Source organism: Silurus aristotelis (assembly GCF_946808225.1).
Source record: "Silurus aristotelis genome assembly, chromosome: 9".
In the NCBI taxonomy this organism is placed as follows: domain Eukaryota; kingdom Metazoa; phylum Chordata; class Actinopteri; order Siluriformes; family Siluridae; genus Silurus; species Silurus aristotelis.
Genome location: NC_139582.1, coordinates 19,025,018 through 19,047,006, shown reverse-complemented (window position 1 = coordinate 19,047,006; position 21,989 = coordinate 19,025,018). Strand labels below are relative to the sequence as shown.

General features: G+C 39.8%; 1 protein-coding gene across 3 annotated transcripts in view; it reads right to left on the bottom strand.

Annotated features, from left to right (window-relative positions):
- The window catches only part of LOC310731048 (zinc finger MYM-type protein 4), a 39,014-nt gene extending 17,352 nt beyond the window's left edge, over positions 1-21,662 (bottom strand). Inside the window, exons 1-18 of one of the 3 annotated variants that reach the window (XM_083550347.1) lie at positions 21,058-21,662; positions 19,615-19,666; positions 18,398-18,589; positions 17,570-17,625; positions 17,320-17,487; positions 16,000-16,072; positions 15,257-15,854; positions 14,909-15,074; positions 13,489-13,695; positions 12,754-12,901; positions 12,405-12,520; positions 10,400-10,657; positions 10,163-10,313; positions 6,326-6,498; positions 5,776-5,920; positions 651-767; positions 518-561; positions 288-432 (exon numbers count right to left, since the gene is read on the bottom strand). In XM_083550347.1, coding sequence (XP_083406473.1) covers positions 288-432; positions 518-561; positions 651-767; positions 5,776-5,920; positions 6,326-6,498; positions 10,163-10,313; positions 10,400-10,657; positions 12,405-12,520; positions 12,754-12,901; positions 13,489-13,695; positions 14,909-15,074; positions 15,257-15,854; positions 16,000-16,072; positions 17,320-17,487; positions 17,570-17,625; positions 18,398-18,589; positions 19,615-19,666; positions 21,058-21,078 — 2,830 coding nt within the window. In that variant the 5' untranslated portion in view covers positions 21,079-21,662. Of the gene's footprint in view, positions 1-287; positions 433-517; positions 562-650; positions 768-2,259; positions 5,062-5,775; positions 5,921-6,325; positions 6,499-10,162; positions 10,314-10,399; positions 10,658-12,404; positions 12,521-12,753; positions 12,902-13,488; positions 13,696-14,908; positions 15,075-15,256; positions 15,855-15,999; positions 16,073-17,319; positions 17,488-17,569; positions 17,626-18,397; positions 18,590-19,614; positions 19,667-21,057 lie in introns of those variants that run through there. The other 2 variants (XM_083550349.1, XM_083550348.1) reach the window with 2 other exon arrangements.
- Positions 21,663-21,989: the final 327 nt, after the last annotated feature.

The window sequence follows — 21,989 nt, the reverse complement described above, 5'->3', positions numbered from 1 at the left end:
AGAACCAGGTTCTGATAAGGCCTGGGGTGCAGTCACTGTAACAATTCATCCCAAAAGTGTTCAGTAGGGTTGAGTTTAGAGCTGTATAGCGGGAGATCTAGACCATATCTTCATAGAACTGGCTCTAGTTAAAGTGAACTGAAAATGTCATATCACTAAATCCAAAATTGTCCTATACAATTGTGTGCTGTAACAGTTTGGGGAAGAACACCACATGGCTGGAAAAGCAAGTGTCCCATATCATGAAAACATGGAAAAAACTGTAAAAATACAAATACAAAACGAACCTGTCTTAGACAGGAGCTTTGGAGGCTCAAGTTCACACTGGATGCTCTGCTCGTCACTGATAGGTTTGCACATGATCGCTTTGTTTTTCAGCATCCGCCTCTGCTGAGGATCGCCGTTGACCGAGACATCCGTTTGCGTGCTTGCCTTAAAGACACACGATTACACGGTTATAGCAGGACCGAAGCAAGGAATCCTCATCGGATTTCCCGTAGTCGAATCTGATACTCACGTCGCCGCTGATTTTGGAGCTGGCGTTTGAGGTAGGCAGTGCTCCTGCGAATCATAGTTGCGAGATTATAATACCAAAACAAAATAAAAAGTCATCCAAATGAATACAAGCCATTCACAAGAATCTGAGTTACCTGTGAGTGCGGTGTTACCGGCCAACGCGGAGGCCAGGGACACAATGCCCCCGATGACCGGCATGTCTTTTGAGAGCGATAGAGGGGCTTGCGCTGTGGTGGGAGCAGTGTTAATACCTAGTGTAATGAGATAAAAAAAAAAAAGAAACGAAACAATTTTTCATTTGGGATAAAAGCAACATTTGGACAATAACAACGACTTCTAGTTGATTGTTTCCTTGGAACAACATGGCAAAATCTTAGAAGGATTTACATGAGATGCTCCCATATCACCATAGTTATTGCTATTAATGGAAGGAACTAAACTTTTGAAAGTATTGTGTGTGCAGACTAGGGGTCTAACGGTGCACATGTGCGGAACATAGTTCAAATCTGAGTTCGCTAAGGAACTAAAGTTAGCGCATTGTCACTGTGGTTTCACCCCAGTATCGGAAATGTGACAAATACGAGTTTTGCATATACGTGAAATTGCTGCCACCTTCGCTTTTACAACAGGTCTAGCTATATGGATTCATTTGCATTTTATGTACAGCTTCAAGAATTTCTCTCAAAAAGAGAAAATCCTGACAATTCCGCATATCGAGGGAGTGAACGAAGTGAAATATGAAATGGAACAAGTAGAATATATGTAAATGTAATATATATAATATATATAAAATGTAATATTAAATGCAAAACAATTATTTACAGTTCTGTATTACCCAAATGGGGTACAAATCATCAAACTAATTTAAATATTAGTAAAAGATAAACACAAGTGAAGACAGCATGCAGTTTGTAAATGAAGGCTTTTATTATTGAGGGAAAATAAAATCCAAAACTACATGGCCCTGTGTGAAAAAGTGTTTGCACCCTAAACCTAATAACTGGTTGGACCACCCTCAGCAGCCACAACTGCAATCAAGCGTTTGCAATTACTTGCAATGAGTCTGTTACAGCGCTGTGAAGGAATTCTGGTTCACTTATCTATGCAGAATTGTTGTAATGCAGCCACATTGGAGGGTTTTTCGAGCTTGAACTGCCGTTTTCAGGTCATGCCACAGTATCTGAATAGGATTCAGGTCAGGACTTTGAATAGGCCATTCCAAAGTCTTCATTTTGTTTCTCTTCAGCCATACAGAGATGGGCTTGCTGGTGTGTTTTGGATCACGAAATCACAAACAGATGGCCAGACATTTTCCTTTAGGATTTTTTGGTAAGCAACAGAATTCATGGTTCCATTTATCACAGCAAGTCTTCCAGGCCCTGAAGCAGCAAAACAGCCCCAGACCATCACACTACCACCACCATATTTTACTGTTAGTATGATGTTCTTTTTCTGAAATGTGGTGTTACTTTTATGCCAGACGTAACGGGACACACACCTTCCAAAAAGTTAAACTTTGTCTCGTCAGTCCACAGAGTATTTTTTCAAAAGTCTTGGGGATCATCAAGATGTTTTCTGGCAAAACTGAAATCAGCCTTTATGTTCTTTTTACTCAGCAGTGGTTTTCGTCTTGGACCTCTGCCATGCAGACCATTTTTGCCCCGCCCCTTCTTATGGTGGAGTCAAGAACACTGACCTTAACTGAGGCAAGTGAGGCCTGCAGTTCTTTGGATGTTGTTGTGGGGTCTTTTGTGACCTCTTGGATGAGTCGTCGCTGTGCTCTTGGGGTAATTTTGGTCGGCCGGCCACTCCTGGGAAGGTTCTCCACTGTTCCATGTTTTTGCTATTTGTGAATAATGTCTCTCACTGTGGTTTGCTGGAGTCCCAAAGCTTTAGAAATGGCTTTATAACCTTTTCCAGACTGATAGTTCTCAATTAATTTTTTTCTCATTTGTATCTGAATTTTTTTGGATCTCGGCTTGATGTCTAGTTTTTGAGGATCTGTTGGTCTACTTCACTTTGTCAGGCAGGTCCTATTTAAGAAATTTCTTGATTGTGAACAGGTGTGGCCATAATCAGGTCTGTGTGTGGCGAGAGAAATTCAACTCAGGTGTGATAAACCAAAGTTTCAACAGGGGGGCAAACACTTTCACACAGGGCCATGTAGTATTGGATTTTGTTTTCCCTCAATAATAAAAACCTTCATTTAAAAACTGCATGTTGTGTTCACTTGTGTATGCTTTTACTAATATCAAAGGTCTGGAACATTAAAGTGTGACAAACATGCAAAAAAGACCTAAGACCCGTGCTTTGGTTTGGCTTGCATTTTAGATTTCTTCCAGCTATTTGGGGTTTGGAAGAACCAATAATTTTAATAACCAAATATTTTCTTTGAACATGATGCTCTTTTTGAAAATTATTTCCACTTATGTGGACACTCGGTCTGTATTTACAGAAAACAATCAAGACACCATTGTGTAACAAAGTGCAGATATTTTTTATTTACAGTCTGAGCACTGTGCCTGAACATTTTTCATTGTTACTGTTGTATATATAACTGTTTCAACTACTGAACATTGTTATGGAAAAACAAAATTTGTAAAAAAAACAAGCTATCATATCAAAAAAACTTCAACTACTCCAAACTAGGAATGTCCTTTTTATCTGTGGGAACATTTGATCACACTTAACCGCTGTGAAAGACTGTGTAACAGTTGCGTTCAGCTTGCAAGCACAAGAACACCTTGCATGTTACACAACGGACTCGAGTTTTCCCAGAACAGCCTGTCGCTCTGCAGCGCGCTGCATTCTTAAGGTTGACCACCTCTGGAAGATGTGCATTAGCCCTTCTGCGGACTGAGATGTGAGGCACTTCCTTCACAGAACGCTTTTTCTTTGGTTCTGAATGGTCTGTGTTGTCTTCCTGCTCTGAGAGGTCTGTACTGTCCTCCTGTGCATTGTTATGTTGAGCCAAAAATGTCTTAGCCACTTCCATTCGGAATTCAAGAAATTGCATAATGCCCTTTCTTGGTGTGCCACGTACTGTGTGGTCTTGGCGATACAGTAGCCAGCTGTTGGCTAAAGCAACATCTGTGAAGTGCATTAGCATCCGAAGCGTCCACTTCTTGGTACGGACACTCATTCTATAGTAGCTGATCATCCTGTTTGTGAGGTCAACCCCACTCATCTTTTTGTTGTATTCACGAACAATATTTGGTCGTCTGATAGACACATATTGTTTCTCTTTCTTGTCCCATCGCTTGCAGGTGTCTTCGGGCTGTGCATCATGAACAACAGACAGCATCAATACCGGCTTGTTGTCATACCACTTTACAACACAAATTTTCCCGTCTTCAGAGGTAACTTGTGCTGAGGTACCTCTTCCATTCTTTTTCATTATTTTGTCACTTGGTAGCTTCAGCACTGCTTCGAAAACCCGATTCTTCATAACTGTACCAGTCAGGTACACCTGCTTCTCCATCATTCGATTTACAGTTTTGATGGATGTAAAGAACCGATCGCAGTACACTTTTGTACCAGGATGGAGAGTTTCAGACAGACGATTAATGACCAAACCTCCCAAACCCAGTTCACCTGGTTCCTGGACCTGTGCAATCAGTGCATCTGCACCCTGATATAACTCAAAGTCGAGCATGATGCCTTCTGGTGAAGCACAAACAAAGTTTTTCATGCCAACTGGATTGGGCTTCATTGGCAGATATTGTCGAAAAGGACAGGCTCCTGTAAATGGGATGATTTGCTCATCAATAGAAACGCTCTCGGGTCTTGTAAGAGACCTGCAGCCTTTAAGAATGCAATCAAGAAAAGGTCTCACCTTCCAGAATTTGTCGCATTCCCTCAGGTCTTCTGGAACGTCATCATCGATGACCACCTTTATTGAGTGCCTCAGTTTGTAAAATCTGTCGCGTGTGAATCGTTCTGTGATTGCTGGGAAACTTAACGCGCTGGACCAGTACATCCTGATTTGTGGGTACGGAACACAGGACATCAAAATTGAGGCACCAAAGAAATGAAACATCTCGTCAACTGATGTGCTGAGTGGGTACCCACTCCTAGCTAGTGTTGTAGCATTGGAGCAGTTTACAATCAGTTTCATTAAATCTTTATCAATATACTGGTTTACATAGTCCAGTGTGGTCCAGCCTTCTCTGTCCTGCTCAGTTTCCTCCCCAGGCTCAAACTGGGCTAGGTTTGGGGTCAGTTGAGCAGCCCTCCAGCACACTCCTCGTCCTTGCTTGGGTTGTCCTTGAAAGCTTGGTCCTGGTGTTGGCTCTTCAGAGTCAGTGTTTGAGCCATCAGGCTCACTATGGCGGCGTTTACGTCCCCGGCTCGCCACAGTGGACTGTGGAGTGGGGTCTTTATCCCCACTACTCTCCTCCTCACTGCTGCTTGGCTCCTGTTGTGGAGGATGGTAATCAACATCCTCTATGGGGTCATCAATGTCAGATAAGTCTTCTACCTCTGAGTTGTCCCCAGCAATCGACTCCAGTACTAATTCCAGTGCCTTTGACAGAGGAATAGGCTCTGGAAATGATATCATGCAAAAATAATAAAAAATTAATGTAAAGTTATTTATCACACATGCAATGTCAATTAATACTGTTGTAAACGCTTGTAAATGTATGTTTTGTAACAAATTCTTGCTAAACTATGTTTTCACAGTTACATTTTTAATGAGGCTAAGTCCCATTTTCCACATATGTGGACCTCAAGTTAAGCAGCATAGTAAATCTTTACTGTTACAAAAGATTGGTAAATATTTCATGCCATATTAATCACAATATTATGCATAACTGAACAAGAATCAACAATGAAATTTTATTAGATTTTTTTTTTACCTTGAGGACGTTTTGGTCTCATGTGACTGACTTTTCAGACGTGTTCTCCGCCATCTTGAAATTTCTATGTAAAGAATTTTTCTTTTCTGACACCACCAGGTGGCAGTATAAGTGTCCACGTTTGTGTACAACAGGTTCCAGTTACACAGAATTAAGTATTATGGTGCACACAACAAAAAAATGTGACGTGACACCAGGTCGTAGGAGGGAGTGAATTTTGTGTACCGTTAAACTGCTAGTGTAGACTCGCTCTCAAAATATTATGCTTCCATATTTTCAAGCCATTCTTTATATTTTGAATGATTTTTTTACGTTTTGAAAACAAAAATAAAATGGCAATATCCTTTTCCATTTTACACAAAACAATGATTAAAAAAATGTTCACGATATCGGGCCGTACCGTTGCTGTTTGGCTGGTCTGGGATGATACTCTTGGAGCAAAAATGCAACAAACACTGCAGGTTGCAGAAGTGTCGGACCGTTTCGTCCCATCTGATGCTCTCTTTAAGCGGTCCCTGATTCCTACAAGCATGACACTTTGCCATCTATTGACAGAAGCAAATAGAACATACGCTCACCTTTCAGTATCACTGGAGAACCTGTGCACTGATAAAGGGGCAGAACAATGCATATGATCATGCAGATACAGTGAATGTTTACATTAAACACACCAGTATGGGGAGAAAAAAAAAAAAAAAAAAAAAAAAAAGTGTGAGCTCTATGACTCCTGGGTGTTGGGGCCCGATGTGCGTGTTTGAGATTTTTACACACAACAGTCTCTAGAGTTCACACTACATGTGAGATTGTATCGAGCTGTTAAATGATTCTATCGCTAGGTACGTCGAATGCAAAGCAACACAACCACCACCATATCAGCAAAAGTAGACATAAAACCTTATAACTAGCACACATTCTTTTCAGCCATAAGGTATTCGTTATTCTGATCTGACCTCATAGAAGAGAACGGTGTAGAGAGACATGCACTCTTTGGAGCAGAACTCCTCCAGTTTTCCCCCGAAGTGATTCTGGAGGCTTTTGTGGGTCACATTGCTGCAGTAGGCGCAAACTCGGCTCTGACCTCCGTGTTGCTTGGCGTAGTCGTGTTTATAGAGCAGCTTGCAGCCTGTTCGAGAGAAACGATCAAATACAAGCAGGATTACAAACACATGATACAGAAACCTGTATTATATTAGAAATATACATCTCTCTCCTGCTCTTTTCTATATCATCTATCCATCTCTCTCTCAGATGCAAGTTGTCCTTTGTATCACGATGTATTGTTTTTAACATTTTTAACACATTTAAATAACGATTTATTTATATATAATTATCAGGAGGTGCGGTATACTTTATTATTTAGAAAGTGACCAGTCATTTGTGACCAATATTTTCTATGTAGGTCAATTTCTCCTCGTTAAACTGTTTCTCAAGGGGGTTCTATCAACACCACTGCTGCTACGTGAAAAAGATGCATCACAACACTACGGAGACCGAGGCGTGTCCTGAGGGGTCACATAGAGATCATCTTCACACAATGCCTGGTTGTATTTAATCTTATTTGCACTATAAAGGCTGGTTTTGTGAAGGGGCCATGCGTTAGAAGTCAGAAGGCACTTAAGTAAATTGATAATTTGCTGTCTGTCTGAACCAAAGAAATAAAAGCGTACTATCTGTACCATATTGAATTGCAGAGCTTATTTCTTTCTATTACATCGGATCACACCACATCATAACAGAGGTTTTTATATTATATACAGTCGTCACTCGTTTATCGCAGTAGTTACCCGTCACTGCATTCTTTATTTTTATTGGCTAAATATGGTGACAAATATCTTCAACTCCGCCCCTTTTTATTTATTTTTTTACGTCATCGGACACTTCAACTAAAAAACAAGCAAAACCTATGTTTTTTTGGTAATGCATCTTTCATTTCTTATGATGAACTGAAATGTGGACCATTCGCAAAACAAAATAGTTATGAGCCAAATTCGCGATAAATTGGGACCGCAATATTGGAACCGTGTATCCAGTACAGACCAAAAGTTTGGACACACCTTCTCATTCAAAAAGTTTTCTTTATTTTCATTAATATGAAAATTGTAGAGTCACACTGAAGGCATCAAGGGCTATTTGACCAAGAAGGAGAGTGATGGAGTGCTGCGCCAGATGACCTGGCCTCCACAGTCACCGGACCTGAACCCAATCGAGATGGTTTAGGGGTGAGCTGGACCGCAGAGTGAAGGCAAAAGGGCCAAGCATCTCTCAGGGAACTCCTTCAAGACTGTTGGAAGACCATTTCAGGTGACTACCTCTTGAAGCTCATCAAGAGAATGCCAAGAGTGTGCAAAGCAGTAATCAAAGCAAAAGGTGGCTACTTTGAAGAACCTAGAATATGACATTTTTCATTTGTTTCACACTTTTTTGTTATGTATATAATTCCATATATAATTCCACATGTGTTAATTCATAGTTTTGATGCCTTCAGTGTGAATCTACAATTTTCATAGTCATGAAAATAAAGAAAACTCTTTGAATGAGAAGGTGTGTCCAAACTTTTGGTCTGTACTGTATATATTCTCCTAAGACCCAACTTTGGTTTGGCTTGCATTTAAGATTTCTTCTAGCTATTTGGGGTTAGGAGGAACCAATAAATATAATAACCAGATATTATCTTTGAACATGAAGCTCTTTTTGAAAAACAATCTGTCTGGAACCACAGAAAACAATCAAGGCATCATTGTGTAACAAAGTGCAAATCTCTTTTATTTACAGCCTGAGCACTATGCCTGAACATGTTTCATTGTTATTCTTGCATATATAACAGTTCCAACTTCTGAACATGGATACGGGAAAAAAAAATTTAACAAGCTGTCATATTAAATAAATAAATAAATAAATAAATAAATAAATAAATAAATAAATAAAATAAAATAAAATAAAATAAAATAAAAAAAACAAACATTTTCGCTGTGAAAGACTGTGTAACAGTTGCTTGCAGCTTGCAAGCACAAGAACACCTTGCATGTTACACACCAGACTCGGGTTCTCCCAGAACAGCCTGTCGCTCTGCAGTGTGCTGCATTCTTTAGGTTCACCACCTCTGGAAGATGTGCATAAGCCCTTTTGCGGACTGAGATGTGGGGCACTTCCGTTGTCTTCCTGTTCTGAGAGATCTGTACTGTCGTCTTGTGCATTATGTTGGGCCAAAAATGTCTTAGCCACTTCCATTCGGAATCCAAAAAACTGCACGATGCTTTTTCTTGGTGTGCCGCATACGGTGTGGTCTTGGCGGTACAGTAGCCAGCTGTTGGCTTAGGCAACATCTGTACAGAGCATGAACATTTGAAGCTTCTTGGTACAGACACTCATTCTGTAGTAGCTGATCGTCCGTCCTGTCTGTAAGGTTAAATCCCACTCATCATCTTTTTCTATTCGCAAGCATATTGTTTCTTGTCCCATCGCTTGCAGGTGTCTTTAAGCTGTGCATCATAAACATCAGACATCATCAGTACCAGCTTGTTGTCATACCACTTTACAACACAGATTTTCTTCAGTGGTAACTTGTGCTGAGGTACCTCTTCCATTCTTTTTCATCGTTGTGTCACTTGGTAGCTTCAGCACTGCTTCGAAAACTGCTTCGGATGGAGATTTTGGACCAACGATCACTGACCAAACCTCTCCCAAACGCAGTTCATTTGGTTCTTCAACCTGTGCTCAGTTTTATAATCAGGATCAAACTGGGATATTGGGGTCAACTGAGCAGCCCACCAGTGCGCTCCTCGTCTTTACTTGGGTTGTCCTTGAAAGCTTGGTTGTGGTGTTGGCTCGTAGTCTACGTGTACAGGGTACGACCTGAACGATAACCAGACGTTTCACCAGCAAGACAATGTTGTCGAAGACGAAGGCTACCTTTGACAGTGGAATATGCCCTGGAAATGATATCATGAAAAAACTTTAATAAAAATCAAGTTATTTATCACATGAATTATTAACATTTATTAATTATTTTATTTATCACACATGAATAATTTTAAAATTGTTTTTTTAGCAATTATCAACTAAATGTACTACATTTTATTTATACTGTTGTAAACAATTGTAAATTGATGTTTTCTAACAAATTTTTCACAAACAGTCTTTCCATTGTCCACATACGTGGACCTCGAGTTTAGCAGCCTGGTAAATCTTTACGGTTACAAATTTTTTTTACATTTGCATGCCATATAAATCATACAACACTATTATACATCACTTGAAAAGAACCAACAATTAAATGTTATCAGATATTTTACCTTGCGGACCTTTTGGTCAGATGTGTTCTCCGCCATGTTGAAATTTCTATGCAACGTGATTTTCTCTTCCGACGCCACCAGATGGCAGTGTAAGTGTCCACGTTTATTTTCAAAAGGTCCCAGTTACAAAGAATGAAGTATTATGGTGCACACAACCAAAAATGCGATGTTCACGTATGTGGTTGCCAGGTCGTATCTATTATAAATAATAGATATAAAAACTATCTACAGCATTATTTACTTGTGTCTCATTTCATTTAACATTTCAACAAATAAACTTTATCAAGTTTATTATCCGTACAATTTTATATTTCATATTTATTTCACGCCTTTTTTTTTTTATTGGTTTCCTCCAACAAATAATTAAACCCTGCACCGATGCTGCAGTGTTACATCATGCGTAATGTTCAAATAAATAAATGAAGAAATAAATACATACATTGATGTGCTGCTAATAATAGAACGAGAATAAATGGGAGCAAAGCCGAGCCTGACCTTCGCAACAGAAAGTCCGCGGCTGCTTGTCGTACGTGACGATTTCCTTGGCAATTTTCTCTTCTTTGCAGTACTCGCAAACCGCTCCGACGTCTCGTTCCCTTTTATACATGTCGCAGCACAGGCGTGAGCAGAAGAGGCCCGTGTGATTCTGTTGCACAAACAATAAATTTCACACACAGAAAATTTGCATTAAAATACATATAAAAGTGAATCCCTCCATGCCCAGAGCTCTACCTTAAACTGAAGGACTTCGGGTTTCGAGCTGAATTGTTTCTGGCACTGTTTACAGGTGAGTTTGGCAGGTCCGAGAGCTTCTGCCTGCTGCTGGGGGTCGTGCGAGTTTGTCGGTCGGGAAGCAGGCACAGACGGCGGGGAGGTGTTTTGAACGGAAGCAGGCACTGAAGATGGATGAAGAGGCACGGGAGGTTGGGGGCCCGTATTTGGACTGTGATAGGACCCTCCGTTTATTTGGGAGGACCTCTGCAGCCGCTCCTGGAAGACAACGTATAGATATTATAGAAAAGAAAAGAAAAAGTGTTATATAATATTTCTTATAATCTATAAGAATCTCCTCTCACACATACAAGCAAAATATTGGGGTTTAGTCGTTAACCACCAATCTCGGTTGTTCAAAGAAGTCTGACTATAATAATCTGACTGCTTCAATGATTAATTTTCTACTACATGCAATTTTCAAAACTAAAACCAATTGACATTATATTCATTAACATGATCAAATTACATATAACATTTATCTCTGTGTTCATTGTTAAAAGCGCTCAGAATAATACTGAACTGAAAAAGTTCAAGTACTGCTGAATGAGATGATTCTAAGACTCAGCGCTCAGACAGGCTCAGATCCTAAGACTTTGGCTAAAGGAGCTCTGTTGTTCTATAAGTAGGTCATGGAGAGGGTGCTGTGGAATCGATCGGGAACGAATTAATAAAAAAAAAAGACAAAAAACGTCCTCCGTCCTGCTGCAAGATAGCAATAACAGCAAAACATCATTACGTACATGTTGCTGTTCTTGGCTGTGTAGGTTTATGACAGCATTAGGAAAACTGTTTTGTATAATTTGAATTAGCTCGTTTTGTTGTCAATAAAGATCAGTTTCTCAAGTTGTTGTCATGACTACACCACACAAAACCGTGACATTTTTCAGTTCAAAATTCCAGACTTTTAACAATTAACATCTGAAATATTAATTTGAAATTCCATATAACATACGTTACGTTAAAATCTCTGATGTTTTTCATGTGTTTAGTCGCATGTACTGTCATGGCAACTGCTACCTCACAATGTAACAACCAATCACAGATGTGCAAATCCGGTCTAGGGCCGAGAGTCTGCTTCTAACTCCACATCCACGCTGACACGGCGTTTTCAGTCAACAAAAACGTAGCGTTTAGAAAAATGGATCAAGTGGATGGAAAAAAATGAGGGTTTCGAAAACGACGACGCATCTTTAGACACCGACGCAACGTTACAAAAAGCAGGAAAGCAAATAAATGGAAGGGGGAAATGGCGCAAGTCAAAGAGTCTTATGTTTTGGGAAATGGTTGAAAATGAAATTGTGGACGCCGAGCATTTTTACACAGAAACGCTGTTTTCAAATGGATCTGGATTAGTTTAGTCTTTTATTTTATAAAAAAAAAAAAATAATAAATACAAAAATAAATTTAAAAAAAAAAATAAATAAAAAAAATCACACACACACACAATTATTATTACTATTATTATTATTATTATTATTACTATTATTATTACAGTCAACCCTCGATTTGGGAACATTTGTGGGTTCTCATTTGGAACCCAACTAACAGCAAGTTGCGGATTATCTAAAAATCCCTTTGGGAATCCGCAGCAGGACCGAATGTTCTGGAACGTTAGGACTAACATTTTAAATTGTATTCACTAACAAATTTCAATAATTTTATAACACATTATTAAAGTGAAATAATGAAATATTTTTTCCCTCAAAATCTTAACTTTATATTTTAGAAAAGCAAATGGGGCAATGGTATAGAAACACATTCTCCAATACTCAATGTCCCCCCCCCCCCCCCCAATACTAATCCAGACCTAGAAACAACTGAAATCAAAACGAGCAGGAACCGTGCTTGAAAACACATTTTCTTGTTCACAAGCCCTGAAGTGTTTTGTAGGAACTTGGTTGAGATTAACACCGTATAGTGTTTAGGTACCCATTATAATTTCTTCTGAACGGGTGTGAATTACCTGGAATCTGCCGACACACTCATATGAGCAGAAGTTCCGGATGGATCCGTCAGACATAGCCAAGTGATACTGAGGAACCGCTAACTTCTGGCAATTTGTACACGGGAATGAAGCACCTGCATTAAACGCATAACGTAATCAGGCATCTTACACACAGAGAGCATTTCTTTGATGTACTTACAAAAGTTGTAATGAATTAAATTAATTTGGTATATTGAACTTTTAACATTTTTATTTATTTATTTTTTTTTTTAGAAAAACCTCATATCTTTTCCTGAGACAAAATTTACACAAGACCATTGACAATTCCCAGTTTAAAAACTGGGATGCTAATTACTGGGACACTAACCTGACAAGGTGCAGGATGCCTGGCTGTTAGCCACACATCTGGAGGAGCAGAAGAACTCGATGACTCCCTGTGCGTTCGTGCCTTCCATCATCTGATCCATAGCTTTAAAATCCTGACAGCAGGGGCAGTGGACTCTCTTACCGCTTTTCTGTAGAGGGAACAAACGTTTGTGAGGCGACAAAAGGATTCAGATGTTTACCCGATGAGCCAGGACGTTAAAGTAACTCTTCTGATTAAAATAAAGGATGATGGAGTTCATTAAAATTAACTAAAACCATAAAACATTTGGGTTGTAACTTTTCGAAAAAACCCTGCTGAACCAATAAAAGTTTTAAGATCAAACTGCACATTTACATTATACGGCAAAAGTATTGGGACACCGGAATTTTCCAGGTGCACATAGTTTTTCCTAGTGTTTTCACAAAGTTGTATAGGATTGTCTTTGGGTGCATTCCTGTTCTGGAATGACAATGTGCTCAAAGCCAGCTCCATGAAGATCTATTTTACATGGGTTTGAATGAAAGATCTCGAGTGGCTCTCTTAACACCTTTGTGGCTGAATGAGCACAAACCTAACTACCCTCCAAAAATCTAGCGGAACATCTTCCCAGAAGAGTGGAACAGTAAATAGAGAAAAAAAAAAAACAGTTGTCCACAAACTTTTGTTTATATAGCGTATATGATGTACTAATTCTATGAAAATGATATGCCTAAATTGAGACATGTAAATCTGAACCTGTTTGAAAGTGGTGATGCAGGCAGGGCTGCAGAATTTCTTTATGGCGTCCTCTATCTGTACGAGGTGATAGTTTCCTGTGACGGTGCAGTTGCCGCAGCTCTCGCAGCAGCTCATGGACAGTCTTTTAGACGAGCGGAAACGTGAGAAGCATTCGTCGCTGCAGAGTCGGTGCAGAACACCCTGGTGATTCACTTCATGTTGAATCTGAGAAAGAAATCGACAACATTTTATATGGATATAATATTAATTTCTATAATATATATATATATATATATATATATATATATATATATATATATATATATATATATATATATGTATATCTAGAATATTGTTGGAGCAAAAAAATACATTTCCCTTTTGAAATTTATATTAAATGTATATTATATTATGCAAAAATATACTGTTACATATGCTGCTCTAAAAACAAATTTCCTAGCCAGACATGCGCATGTCAAGGGGTTTTAACTTTAGTATATTTGAAAATGCTACTCTCATTGACGGACACTTGCTGGAAGCACATTTCGGAAATAGCATTATGGTTTAATTTCCCAGGAGATATTTGCAGGGAATTGTTTCTCGAGCATTCAGCGATTACAAAACGACTAAGACAAGACACTAAAGCACAGACCTCTAGTGGATAAAACAGCATGTGCATCTATGAATCACAGTCAGACCAGGGCACCTTGCGACCGTATTACGTTGTCGGGTGCCACACTGGTTCCCAACCCTGCCTCTGTTTACCTCTTGTCTTGGATATTAAAAAGTTTTCCTTGGTCTAAATACATCTAATTCAAGACCTGTACCACTTCAGTGAGATCCCTTCCTGAGGTAAAGTATATAAGGTAAAGCAGGGAGCACAAAATCATGTAAAACTGTGAGGAACCAAAGTTGTGAGTTTGTGGATATTATTTTGAGTAAGTGAAACCCGGAAAAACTATCTTTATGGAATTTTGCAGATCGCACACAGTACCAGCAATCCACTATTGGTGAACAAACATCCAATATACACCTCATATTGTAAATGTAATCTAATTTTTCTAGATATATTGCATTTTACATACACTTTTGCATATTCTAAATGTAAATTTTTCACTTTATATACATAAATATTCTTACTGTATGTCAACATCTTTCAATGGCCAGAGCCTTTATTTTTATTTGCTGTACATATAACTATTTATCTGCAGGTTTTGGTTTATTAAAATGCTACTCTTTGCACTTCTGGTAGATTCCAAACTGCACTAGGTAAGGACATTTAAATTTGTTTTCTTTCTTTCTTTCTATCCATCCATCCTCTGAACTGCTGAAGACATCTTAAAGTGGACTGTAATTCAAGACTCACAGCTACACAGTATTAAAGCCTTGTTCTTCATTGGATTTTTCATAGAATAATCGAAGATGCCCTGAAGCTTACCTCACTGGGATTTCTGCACACGGAACATCTAACGATGGACTCCTCTTCAGTCAAACCTTCAACTCTCGACTTGTAAATGCTCAGACAGGACAGGCTACAAAACTCCTTCAGGTTGTTTGCTGAGTCAACTGGAACGGTTATCAAGTCTTTTGGATTCCCGATAACCCTTGGAGATAAATTGGGGGGGAAATAAAAGAACATACATATTTTCAAATGCCTGGTTCTTCTTTTAATTTGTTTAACTTAAGCTGAATGAAAGGTGAAAAATGAAAGGTGAACTGTGCAAGCAGGGGGAGATGAGAATGATATCATGCATCTAAAGTTTAATTCACTTTACATGTGACTCACTTGAGACAAAGGTGGCAGGTTTTCTTCGGGGCAATATTGGGTGCCGGAGGCAGCGTGAATCCAGTCAGGCACACAGTAGAGCAGAAGAGCTGATTGGAACCCTTTTTTTGAAAAGCAGTCTGACCTTTTTGAAGAACCTTAGAGCAGCCTGAGCAGCAGATTCGCACCGGACCTGGAGGGGGCTGGGGCTGGGGCTGGAGTTGATGTGTGGGCTGGGGCTGTGGATGGGACGGCGGTTGTGTCTGGAGCTGAGGTGGGGTCTGCGGCTGGAGCTGGTGCGGGAGCTGAGGATGAAGAGGGATTTGGTGCGAGAGTTGTGGCTGTAGTTGGTGCGAAAGTTGCGGCTGAAGCTGAGTTTGGAGATGCGCTTGAAGCTGTGCTTGGAGTTGAAGCTGAGGTTGGAGATGCGTTTGAAGCTGTGCCTGAAGATGAGTCTGCAGATGGGGTTGAAGCTGGGCTAAGGTCTTGGGCTGAAGCTGGAGGTGTGCTTGAAAATGAGGTGGCATTTGAGCTTGCAAGACTATAGGAGGTGGTCTGATTGGTGAAGCTCTCTGAGTGATAGCAGAGAAAGGGGCGGGTTGTGGGGCTGTGACAGGAGCTGGAAAAGGTCATGCAGACACAGTAAGATTGGTTGGTTTAATTATAGTTTTTCTTGAAAATCGTTCATCTAAACAATCTTCCGGCTTGTGTTTAAGAATAATTTCATAATAAGTAATCACAAATTTGCTGAACAGCTCACTCACCAGAAATGGAATCACTGTTTCCTCGAACAGAAAAGACAGAGCTGATCCTCAGTTCATCCAAAGGAACCAAAGACTGAAATACAATAAAACAAAAACATCTATGCAAGAAATGTGGTCTAGTGAGACATGCTGACTCCTTCTAAGCAGGTCAAACTGTAGTATATACCCAGTGTTTTATTGCCCATCTTGACCCTAAATATGCACCACTGTTCCACTCGTTTAGAGGCAGCATGGTGGGGCTGGGATTTGAACTCATGACCTTTGGATGCAAATAAGATACCCAATAAGATACCACTTTCCTCATTTCAGCTGCACCGTTGCCACATACAGTGTAGTGAACATAAGTGCAGCAAAATGCACCAAATGAATGGTGAATACACCAAAAAAAATGTTCAGTCACATGCTTTTGTGCTTGGGATGTGTTGCTGGGATCAAATCACCACCAAGCTGCCGCTACTGGGCTCTTAAACAATGACTTGATCCCTCAACTGCTCACTTGAAAGTCACTCTGGATCAGGGCTGTAAGAGTTCCTCGAGGAACTCTAGAAATTAATTACAAATAATTGCAAAAATGTATTTGCCTCAAAGCTTTCTTTAGTCCATTTAACTATACACTGAGCACTGTGTTTCCCACGGACAATTATTACTGACCACTAAACTCTGGAGTGCTCTGGACAGGTAACACAGAAGGCGCTGCAGAATGAAAAATAGAAAAACTGGGAGGAAACTGCGAGGTATATTTTTTTTATATACAGTGCGTTTAAAAACGCCCTGGGCAGTGGCGGCGTAAAACAGGTAGTGGAGCATGTTTTTAAAGCTGGCCATAAACACGTATTTAGCGCATGAAAAATGTTAAGCAACTTACTCTGGATGGGGTCTGCCAAATGCCATAAATGTAAACATATTTAACAGTTGATAGCGGCTCTACATAAGCATTCGCTTGAACAGATTTGTGCTGCTTGCAAGGAAAGTGCAAAATGGGCAACAGCCAACGTTCCACAGGCTGTAAGTGGGTCAGGATCCGAACGTTCGGGGAATAAAAATATATATAAAAGGCCTCGCCCATTTGTCCACAAGTAATCCACTTTCCTTGAGGCTACATAATTTCCTGAAGCTCTTTGGTCTAAAGTAGGATATGCAGTCATGGGAAACCAAAGGGTTTGACATTTTGCTTATAATGTGCCAATAATTCTGAGGTGCATTGTTTCATGGTGCATTTCACAACATATACGCTTCAATGAACATTGCAGCATGGTGCTTGCTTTCAATTATTGTGATTCATCTATGCAAGAACCTCCATTTAGATTTTTTGATTAGTACCTCGTTATCGCCGTTCTCAAGCTCCTCTTTAACCCGACTGATATCAGAGTTGGCAGAACTGACGAGCGCTTTGTCATAGTCCTCATCTATGGGCTCATCCTTTATTTTTTTCAAAGGAGAGGAAAGGATTTCCTTTTGGCTTCCTTCACCTGGTTCCTGTGACGATGCCTGTTGGAGGAATCAGGGAAAATCAATACATGCGTTTTTCTAAGTACTCGTCACTTCCAGCGAGTGCAACACTGTAACTTACACTGCCTTCGGTTTGGGAGGGTCTGTCCTCCACCTGAGAGCTCTGCACACCTTCGCCTGCAATTAACCAAAAATAAAACCACTTAATAAACACCATATAAAATGTTTATACTTTTTTTTTTTATACCAAGGACCTCAGAAATTTTTTTTTATTTGTGGCTGAAGTTTAATATTTGACTTTTGTAATAATGTTTTCAATAGGACTTTGAGTTGAATGTAACCAGAAGGTACACTATATAGACAAAAGTCCACTGTATTGTCGCCTGACTTTTCCCGCCATATGTCGGAGACACAATTCTATAAAATTTTTCCTGCTTTTGAAATAGCAGACCCAAACCTGTTCAATGCATGACAGAAGCCCCTGTGCACAGAGCTCAGGTGCATGAAGATCTGGTTTATATTGGTTGGAGTGGAAGATCATGAGTGGCCTGCTACTGAGTTCGGAACTCATCGCTATTGGATACCTTTGGCATGAATTGGAGCAATGATTGCACGACACTCAGGAGAGTGGAGGTTCTTATAAGAGCAAATGGGGATTCAATGTGGAATATAATGTTCAAAAAGCACCTGCAAATCTTATGCTCAGGTGTCCATAAACTTTTGTCCATAGAGTGGAACCTATACAATTTCTTTGTATGCCATTTTGTACCTTTGATACTAATTATATTAATTACTATAATTTTAATTAGTCCAACTACATCCAAATACGAGGAAAAAATAAAACTATCTTCAATGAGGAGCACAACAGAAAGGTGTCAGGATGTGTGGACGATAAGAACTAAACGAAACAAAATACTATGTTTTTATTTTTTTCGAGAACATCACTCACCCGCATCGTTATCTCCAAGCGCGACCGCGTTTCCGTTTTCCTTCTCATCTCGACCGTCGGTCTGCTTGTCTTTTTGAGTAGGGCTGCTCTCCACGTCACCCTCATCTTCGACTGCTCCAAAAACAGGAAGTCCGTCCAGCTCGTCTTCCTCCACGCCTTGCTTGGACGAATCGGATTTCGGAATCTCGGCCGCTGGAAACGATAAACGTGTTTCGACGGTCGGTTCAAAAGATTCGAACATTAAATTCGCGTTTTCAGTTTGATGGAACATTGCGAATGTTTGAAACGAAATCCACCTGATAGTTGGACAGTAATTGACTACGAAAAAGGTTGGACATTTTGGTATAAATGAATAAAAAATAAAGAACTCATGTAAGACAGAGAACAGAAGATGTTAGCAGACTGCTTCAAACCCCCACAGTCAAACACGGAGGTGGAAACAAAGGTTTGGGGTTGTTTTGGAGCAGGGATAGTTGGAGACTTATTTCAGGTGAAAGAAACCAACATGGCAACCATTCCATACCTCAACACCATGCAATTCTATCTGAACTTCGGCTCATTGGAACTGACTTCAATATAAAACAAGACAATTTCCAGCTAGTGAAGATCACCTGTGGTCGTTTTACAGGAGGCATGACAAAATATTACAGCTGAATGTTTAAGGAATCAAACTGTTGTCCTTTTTGATGATAAAGTGGAACATCTGGACATTTATACATTTGTTTCGTCCATGTAATGGCGTTAAATATCCTAGTTTGTTGCATAAAAACAAAAGGACGTGTCTCAAAAACAAAAGAAAAAATAGGCGTTTCAAACTTGTTTATATATTTATAATGTTTATTTATACATTTGTATATCTTTAAAGTTGTTGGCATATTAATATACAATAACGTTTGGCACTATTTACAATTTTGCTTTGTTTCCTAACTCACAAACAAAGCAGTATCTTCATACTAGTTAGCAGACTACAACTTTGTCGCTTGTAATGGGCCACTAAATATTTTACCTCCACTTTAAACCAATATGCAGGTCATATTTCTTCAATATGCGCCTCGTTTCCGCCTTCAAAAGATGGCAACAATCTTTCTTGCACCTGCTGTCCCCCTGATAATTACACCGCCTGAGGACGTTGCAGATAATCCAGATAATCGATGTACCTCCAGAACAGAAAATCTGCAAATCTAATGGTCTATTTTATTTTTTTTTTTTTTGTTTACCTGATGATGGTTTGGTCTCCTTCGGAGTTTTTTCCTCGACAGAGCTCAGATTCTAGGGGTTGGAGAGGAGAAAACACTCTTATTAAAAGGGAGAACTTTCAATGTGAAATGCACAAATATGGCACACGTAGTCCGACTGTAACCCCTGGTAGAACTGTACATTTCTGTGACAAGGCAAGAATACCCAGAAAACCGAGTTTAAATCACGACAGATCTTTCCCCCCCCACATTTACCCCGATACAGCAGACATGCACCTTTTGCATCCATGTAATGCAACACTGTCATTCTGTGCAAGTTTGTAGGGATTTCTCACATCTTGACTCACACTGAGGTAATTATAGTGCTGGAAAGGGAAATCTTCCTTCATCTTCAACTGAGCCCTAGTCCAAGAATTAAAGATGTAGCCTCGGCGTATGACGCTTCCACCGCCATGCTTTACTATGAGTGAGTGTTTTTTGTTTTTCCAATGTACCGTTTAGAAAACAAGTTCTTCAACACATCTGTCTTCTGTCTAGACTTCCGTCTAGCCACCATACCCCATATTCCAGAAGCGAGGAGATGCTAAAGAAAGACGAAAGAAAACGCTGGACACCCTTCTGGGAATTCGATTTGTGATTAATCCTGCTGTTTCCAGGGCAAATTTACTTACGCATATTATTAGTACGAACAAATACACTATATGGGCAAAAGTTTGTGGACACCCGAACAGATGCGTCTTTGGACTATCCCATTCCACATCTAGTCCCATATTTACTGTAACTCACTCCAATCTTTTTAGGGGAAGATGTTCCTCTAGATTTTAGAGGATGCTTGTTGAGATGTGTGTTCAATCAGCCACAAGGGTGTTAGTAAAGTCAGGTAAATATGTAGGTGATGCGAGGAGGAGTTGAAGCTCTATAGCAGGAGATCTTCCAATCCTACCCATGTAAAGCATATCTAGCACAGGGGGATTTTCAGGCTTGAACAGGATCAAATCTCGCAGTCCAAATGAAAATTTCACGTTGTATCCATGTAATAACAGCTTTTAATAACCAGGAGCACAGAAGTGCTGGAAAAATTCGGGTGTCCAAATAGTTTTGCAATGGCAAAGAATGACGTCAGAGCTGCAGGTAAACAAGTATTTGGGCACGAACAACCTCAATTAAAAAGGAAGGAAAACCCAAAATCACCCAAAACTTCTTAAATAATTTGAGTTAAACATATTCGAGGTGTTTACTTAAAGCTGTAACCTTTTCCAAGCCATTGTGACTGTAAGGCTTTATATCCACCCTGTTGTATCACTGCTGCTGAATAACAACAATAAGAGGACTATAAACCTTTAATAGGGAAATGTATTATTTCAAGCTTAACCTCAGGGTCAGAAAACAAGCCAATAAATAATAAACAATAACAATAAACAGCTTGTGTTGATGAGAGGTCTGGTGCGCGTGCGATATTCTTACCTCGGCATCGTTTTCCGCCATGTTGGAGTATAATAAAAACGTCACCCTGAGCTGAAAAAATGCCACTAAATTGTGATTTTTAACACAAATTCCAGCATTTAGCTCCAAAAAGAAGGCCCAACCTCTATCAACTGTTTCTCAGTCCTGCTCTATTATTGCTCTCGCATGGCGGGCGTGCTAACGGCTAACACGCTAGCAAAGCCAAAGTCAGGGATAAATAAGAGGCAAAAAAACGAGCTATTTCTACCTACTTGCATGCAAATGCTTCGTTTTCGTGAAACCGGGTTTATATTACGAATATACAATTATATTCTGTATATACGAGTTGCACGGTATAAGCAGAAATCATACTCTCTAGTGTTAATACAGGGCGCCCGCGCTTCCCGGGCTCTGATTAGCTGCTTGCTCATGCTCGCGAAGGATTAGCCAATCGGAACAGAGGAAAACCGGAAAATTGGCCAATCGTAGAAAAGTAGGCGGGATTTCGGTGATTAGGAATATATGGTTGTGTGTGTGTTTGGGATCGCGCGCGGTTGAGCTTGTGCAGCCGTTCCACGGCGGCGGTTCCGGGCGTCGTCGTACATGAATGCGCCATCTAATGCCCTGGAGGGGTAACGACTTCTGAGCCACTTATTATTCATTTGTTTTTTTTTGGAATGGGGTACCTTTTTTAAACTCTAGACCTATACACCTGATAAGAAAATAATTAATCACAGGAAAAATAAATAATAGTTGATATCGTTAAGCTTTTTGGTATGAAGATTGAAAGCTGTTTCATTACAGTGCGGATTCTGATGAAGGTTTGCGATTATATTGGGTTTTAATATCCCTCTATATACATATTGTGCTCCCTCTGTTCTTAGGAGTCAAACATTTTTTCGTGTTTGAGTTTTTTTTCCTGAATGTTTCACTCTGAAAATGGCAGTAAGGAG